General features: G+C 47.0%; 1 protein-coding gene across 5 annotated transcripts in view; it reads right to left on the minus strand.

Annotated features, from left to right (window-relative positions):
- The window catches only part of LOC126577331 (potassium channel subfamily K member 18), a 13,924-nt gene that overhangs the window by 3,128 nt on the left and 3,296 nt on the right, over positions 1 to 7,500 (minus strand). For 3 of the 5 annotated variants that reach the window (XM_050238858.1, XM_050238857.1, XM_050238859.1), the window contains exons 3-5: positions 5,230 to 5,373; positions 3,783 to 3,880; positions 3,527 to 3,695 (exon numbers count right to left, since the gene is read on the minus strand). In XM_050238858.1, coding sequence (XP_050094815.1) covers positions 3,527 to 3,695; positions 3,783 to 3,880; positions 5,230 to 5,373 — 411 coding nt within the window. Of the gene's footprint in view, positions 21 to 880; positions 2,020 to 3,526; positions 3,696 to 3,782; positions 3,881 to 5,229; positions 5,374 to 7,500 lie in introns of those variants that run through there. The other 2 variants (XM_050238860.1, XM_050238856.1) reach the window with 2 other exon arrangements.

Genomic DNA, 7,500 nt, shown 5'->3' on the forward strand with positions numbered 1-7,500 from the left:
AGTCGTCCGTTTTGGGTTTGCTGTGGAGTTGAGCAATAGAAAACGATTGTAAACGTATCGCTAAAACCATAAGTTCTCATTTATATCCTCGTCTCGTATTAATCGTCTTGAATCGATCTTCTCAATGCTCACATTGAGAATTTATGTGAATTTTTATACATTAAATTCGCATTATGAATCATGTTTCCATTAAAACCAATTATTTTACGGGGCAATACGATGAGACTAAGCCCCACCATTTCTGAGACAATGTAAAAGACCTGTTGAAATGGCTACAAATGAAAATCCGCGGTAAGAGTGGCCCATACGAATTGATAAACATGTTTCATATGCAGGTGGGCTTTTACTGTTGTCACCATCATGATCGACCACCTTTCACTTAAAGAATTAAAAAAAAAAGATTATTGAACCTATCAAGCTCAAAGCAAGCGATTTGGAAAGAGGAAAGATAGAGCTTCTAGCAAAAAAAAAATTACATGGCCTTTGTGGCCGAAAATGTCGAATTTACAGACGAAAATGTGGTGGACCCTAGAGGTGGGCTTTTACTTATGCCGACCACTGTATGTTTTTCCTCAAAAGCTATACCTTTTCTCAAAGTTTATCTCTTTCTTGAATAAAATAAAATTGATTAAACTTTAACATAAGAAAGCCACTTCACAAAAAAAGGATAATGAGATCTGCTAATCATTCAAACAACGCGTCAATGGCATTGTCATCCCGTTCAGAGCTGCGTGGCTAGCGTAAAAATCACAAAGAAAATCAAGTGCTCTGTTTGCCAATTCGAACGAAACTAATAACTGTCATGCTCATGGCACTATTCCCTTTGAATTGCTGCCAGTTGGCCAATCGAAAAAACCCCCCGCCCCGTCGCAAAACTTACCGTGCAGCCGAGAGGCTCCGTTTGGCGCGCCTTAACAGCGAAAAGATCTCCGGACTGCTCGGCACATCCTCCTCATCCCGGGGCACCGATCGACTCCGGCTGCCAACCGTCGTCGCCAGTCGCTTATCTTTGCGCGCCAGTATCTTGTTCCGGTGCGCGCTTCCGTACTCCATCGCCCGTTCAATCAAACTTTTCTTCGACGATGAGGGGCTACTGTCGATGGTGCTACCATTCCGACCGGTGCCACGTGTCGATTCCGAGCCACTCTGATCATCGCACGAGTTCGAGCGGCTTCCCTCGACGCTCGTGCCCGCACCGCTGACGTTGTGCTCATCGCCACGCGTTCCCGGATCCGGTGTAGATTCGCGCAGCTGTCGGGCGGTCCGGCGACGCCGTCTCGCCACCACGACCGGCTGTGAGGAGCTCTCCATTCCGTTGCGGCGATTTTTGGTTACGAAAATAATTCTCCCTACCACCGCACCTGTTTGCACTCACAGATACAGACTCTCCGTCGGAGGAGTCACGCTCTAGTACGCACGTACGCCACACACCACGAAATGTGACCCCCTTTAGGCGCTAATGCCGGATTGTCATCGGATCGGAAACGGAACGAGACGACCGAGGGTCACATTTCCTCCGTCCGTTGGTCACTCGAACGAACGTGTTTGCGAATCGAATTATCGAGAAACTCGGCGTTTTTCGGGACGGAAATGGAGTGTGACGCGTTGCGATGGAGGCGCCCGTCAACTGATCGATTCGAAACACTTCACGCGCACGGAATAACAGAACAAGAACCGTTCGGGATCGCTGCTCGCTACGTTCTGGCCCGCCGTGTTTGTCCCGTGGTGGCCAGACTGGTGTGCGCCAATCGTGAGGGCTAAAAATAAGTGGAAAACGTACTTCGGAAAATTTTCACGCAACACGCAAACCAAGCGAGGGGCGAGCGACCGGTACGTCCGTTCACTGTACGAACCCCGGGACGGCCCGGCGGTTCCCTTTTCCAAATGTCCGCTCGCAGCGACTGGCGGCTAGTGTTGGTTGTCGCACCAACAACCTGCACTATCCGACACGAATCAGCTGTTTCTGCTGTTGCTGATCGTGGTGACGGATTTTTTTTTTTGAAAAAAAAGGGGCCAACAAAATTTGCAACGTGCACTCCTCGTCTCACCACGGACCACTCACTTCTAACAGCAGCTCGGGTGGTTCGGTGGTGGTGATTGAAACGTGCAGCGTTTCGTGTATAAATTCTGTCGTTTGTACGTCATCAGCATCACACTAGCATCCCGCATCAGGGGGCGGTAGGGCGAGGCTACGTCGCGCGAACGAGAGCAGCAGCATGTGCGAGCCGGGGAAATGCAGATGTTTTTCCGAAACGGTGCAAAAAACCGTTTGAAGGCCACCGGCAGCAGCAACAAAACACATCACCACCACCAATTACCAGCCGCATCGCGCACGTCGTGCCACTGTAGGACGATGCGTGGCTACTACGACTACTACACTACGCGGAGTATACTGCACGATGTGACATCAGGGCGCAGCTGCAGCGCCGTTGCGTGACAACAGGATCACAGTGATGGGCATTAATGTTTGACGCAATTGTGATGACGAGGAGGAGGATTTCTATTATTACTTTGCAGCGCGATGGTATCGCTCGACAGTCGAGCGGGAAGTTGATTGCTTATCATTGGTTGTAATCATTGATTTTAATTTTAAGATACCAATCCTATATCAATGCTGGCAGCTTAAATTGAAATAGATTTCAATAACCTGATACAATATTAATGACTAGCTATCCCGACAGAAATCATACTGTCTTTGAACGGTTGTGGCTTTATTTCACATCCACATAATTTGGAGGTGCATGGCTTTATAAAATTAGCTTTTTCCTACCAAAGCACAATTGGTGCTGATATTTGTGACCAGAGAGGTAAAAGCAATTCCAAAACTGGTCGCAACGTTGGGAAAAAGAAATGATGTAGTACCGTTGTCGAAACCAGAGGATGGAGGCGCATAGTACTTGGTAAAATTGATAGTTTCTGGGGTTTGTAATAAAAAAATTAATGTACCTAGGGATCTCAAACTGTATTTGGTGAATGTTAAAATGTTAAAAAAATACACCAATTTAACATGCATATACACCGGGGATGTAGCCTCGGGCCGCGAGTTTGAGACCCTTTGCTTTACATTGTGTCAACCAAGTACCGGGAATAGTCGTTTTAAATCTGACTGGGTAATCGGATCAAGCTGATTTTTTTTATCCAAGGTTGATACAACTGTTCTTAGTTATTGTGCAAATTTTGAGCGGGATTCGTCAACCAGTTTTTTTAGCAGCAGCTTTTTAAATAATTCGATGTCAGTAGTAAGTGGCGATGGCCACGTGCCGCGAGTTTGAGGCCCCTGCTTTATATCACATATAATTTACTTTCACAGACACATTTACAAATGATGTGGGTTAAGGTAAAAAGTGCCAAAGAACTTTTAGGAATTTTTAAACGGTTGTTGCACAAACTTATTATTATTTGACAGACAGCATGTAGATAATTGACAGATTGACAAATAATATAATTAAAAGGAAAGGTTAATTTCCCAAACGCCCCAATGCACTATCGCAATCGATTATAATCGAGTAACGAGCCCCACACTTACCGATGGTGGTGTAGATCGTGCCACAGTAGAACACCGCGTTCCAGAACGACCAGGTCTTTTTGTTTTGCTTATTCTCGAACGATCCCTCCTTGTACGACTGGTACAACACGGCACTGTACTCCTCGACCAGATTGATGGCTCGTCCTTCCCAAATATCCGGATCCGGGTTCTGGCGATATGGTTAACGGTTGAACAACAAACAGATACTTCGGGAGGGGGGGGGGGGGGGGGGGGGTTCCTTCTCGTCCATGCTTACCTCCAGCTTCTCACGATCCAGCGCCAGGATACGCAGATTCTTGGCCAGTATTCGCTTCGCATGGTTCACGTTGGTTTCCATCTTCTTCTCGTGCGTCCCTGTCGGGAGTATCGGTTTGCAGAAAAGTTAATGAGGATGGAGTAAAAACACGCGTACAGACTACGACTATAATTGAAGATAGTAAATTTATATTTCCGCGTACGACCGGGAACTAGATCAGGATCAGTGAAGGAGACCGAGGAGGAGGAGAGAATCATAAACAGTTTTCCGCCAGACTCCCGAAGTCCATTGTCGAGCTGTAAACGGTAAACAAACTTTACTAATCGCAGCAACCCGTGCCGTCAAATCCATAACGACGGTGCTTCCCATGATGCGTGTTCGGATTTTTGATGATCGGTCCAGATGGATCGGTCGGTAAAAAGTCTGATAACCGGTGCCTTCCTGGGCCATTTGTACCTCCCTCCACCCGCGAGTTGGAACGCCGCTTGTTGACTTAAAGTTCGGCTATTTGTTTAACAATAAACGAGACCATCCGCCAATCCGCCGAGGCAATGAAAAAAGCGCCAAAAAACCAAACAAAAGCAAAACCGTGACGCAATCACTGGCGGGCGTATGGCAGCACGAGGACATGGACGGATGGTACGCCACGGCGGAAACAGGAAACCCGCTATGCCCGAACCATGAATTATGTGGATATTAAATCGCCTGTCGCCGGCCCTGACTTTGTGATTGTATTAACTGGTTGGGGAACGGTCTAGTTGCCAGCGCAGTTTGCCAGGTTTCCTTCTCTAGGACGTCGTTGATGACGTCATAACGATTCCAACGAGGAAGCAGATTACACTGAACGCACGAACGGGGATTTAATTTTAAACCATTGCCACCAATAAACAAATCAAACACGCGACGCGACCGGCGCCGCTACTCTGGCTCATCAATCTGGGTGTGATCGGTGCGTTGCAGGCAGCAGGCAGACTAACTTCCACCTTCCAACGATCTGCACGATCAGATCTCTACGGTCGATCGCTAGAATGGAAATGGAAACAAAACACGGGGAACAAGGTTGTGACACGTTCGTGTGCGATCGAATCAAATCGAATCGGTTGGCTGGAGGTTCACCAAACCACATTCGTGCCAGTTATGGAAAATAGAACGTCCCTTCCAAGCCTCCCCCCATTCGGAACATACACGAACGGCACGATCAAACGGCACCACCACCACCAATCATGTGGCCTTTCTCCTCTTCCAATTTCCGAGGCCTATTTCCGAATTACCATGCGCTATTTGTTAATCACGCGGAAACCAACACCCCGCTCAGAGGCTAGATGTTAACCTGATCTCCCGAAAACTCATCACTCGCCACTTCTGACACCCTCCCAGCAAGCGCACTTGATCGGAGCACACTTTGGGGCGCGATGCGGTGAACGATCTCTCAGACGGCGGCACTTACCAGCGACACTGGTCGGTTCCAGCGCGAAGCTGACATTCAGAGCAGCAGTGGCAGCAGCGGCAGTAGGTTCAGCAGTGGTTGGAGCATCACTGAGCATGGTAGCAATGTTAGCGGCATCTACATCCGGCGCACTATCGGCATCTCCTATCGGTAACGCAGCGAAATTGGGCGGGCGAGTAGGGTGTGTTCTATTTAGCGCTCTAGTTTTTTTTATAATGCATTTAGTCTAGAAGTGTTATGTTGAAGCGCAAAAACACACTCTCCAAGCAAATCAACGACCGAATCGTGACAAGCGGCTGAGGATTGGAGGCCAATAGAAAAAAAAAAGTATGAAAAGCCATTGGCCGGTGCGATAACGCAGACGATTTAATGTCAGATAAAGCTGCGTAACATCCTCAGCGGAGAGGCAAGCAGTGTTTAGCAACACATAAAATAAGTTTAATGATTGCGATGATCATGAGAGCTGCGAGTTACATGATGTTTTACAGGGTGTCGTGGTTGCTTCGATGTTTATAGCATTGAGAACACCTCGGTGATCATTTCGAGGATCTGTGAGAGGCTTAACGAACAGAAGCTAACAACGGTTGCTACACATAGTTCGCCCTAGAATCATGTAGCTGTTGTTGCCAACGAACATTAGCATAACTGAGAGAGAACTCTTTCGATATGTTGCAGCACGCGGTGCCCGTGTGTGTCCCACATCACGGGAGATCGTTTGTCATCGATCCTCAATCGTCAACCCGTCCTGACAGCGCGCCAGAATCGAGGGCATCATCCGCCACAGTGACACCAGCCAACGGCAGCCGATGGCTAACGAAGTGGAAAATGGAAACGTGGAAAACGCAATGCAACGAGCAATCTTCGAAGACAATCAAACCCCGAGAACGACAACGGTTGGCTGCCAGCCGGGGGTTTGGTGGTCGATCCGATGGTCCGACCGTGTTCCTTTGCCCCTGCGGGTGACCACACACCCCTTCCCCTGGGCGGTGAAAGGGTAATTTTAGCGGATGATTAACGGAAAAATATTGGCGTGGACCAAAATAAAAATAAATAAATGAGAGTCCGTCCGTTCACTGGTGCGCTCGCTAGAGTGCGCTAACAACGGTCGACAGTCGATGCGGGTGTTGATGGTTTTCCTGGCTGGCTGGCCGACCGACCGACCAACCATCCGACCGACATCGGTCACCTTAACCAACAGCCGAACCATCTGGGGTCTGCTGACCGAGGCGGTGAGTTTTGGGGTTTTTTTTTCTTCTCTTTGCAGGTTGGTGTTGTGGTTCCCTTTGTCAGTCGGTGAGTCTGGGTGCGTGCGTTTGGATCGAGCCAGAGACCTGAACCACGACACCGGGGAGGTTGGAAAAGGGTGTTATGCACGCGGATTATATGTGTGTATGTGGTAGTCAGGCATTAAACAAAATAAAGCATAAAAAGCAACGGGACACACGCATTGCAACCAACCAGAGGGTTTTGTTGTTTTTTTTTTTAATGTATATTTTGTGCGCTGCGGTGAAAGACGATAATGTTGTGACGATGTATGGCGTATGGTGTCGTCATTGATTTGACGCTTTTTCTGTCGAGTGGAAAACCGATTGGGTTGGAGCAAAAGGTAAAGGGGAGCCGGTTTGGCGCAGTGATGTGATCATCAACGCGTACACCCGTTTTTAGCTCTGTCGCCGGTGACTTGGACTTTCCCTGTATCATTAATTTTGCAAATTTTATGTGTGAGAAACATGGTACACTGCTGGCTAACAGCATTATTGTTTGAAATTGATGATCTTTAAATTTTTATCGATACGTGTTCGAGCTCGTTTGCTTCATAATTAAGTGTAAAAAAAATCAACGATGATTAATTTAGTAACCGATATCGAACCACCACAATTTGTACAATAAACATGTAGCGTACACGACAATAATCACCTGTTCTAAATATTATCACTACTACTATTCCTAATCTTACTACTAATCTTACTACGCACTACTACAACCAATCATGGCAGTATATATATATATAAGGAATAAATTTGTACATAGGACAGGTAGAGTCCAACCACCAAACCGTGAACATCTTATCTTGATCATCCGAATCCCTTGTGATATTGAACCCCACAACTGGTGGTTGGACCTTATAAATGTTAAAAAAAAAAACTGGTGGTTGGACTCTACCTGTCCTATGTACAAATTTATTCCTTATATATATACTGCCATGATTGGTTGTAGTAGTGCGTAGTAAGATTAGTAGTAAGATTAGGAATAGTAGTAGTGATAATATTT

This window comes from Anopheles aquasalis, chromosome 3, assembly GCF_943734665.1.
Source record: "Anopheles aquasalis chromosome 3, idAnoAquaMG_Q_19, whole genome shotgun sequence".
Lineage (NCBI taxonomy): Eukaryota > Metazoa > Arthropoda > Insecta > Diptera > Culicidae > Anopheles > Anopheles aquasalis.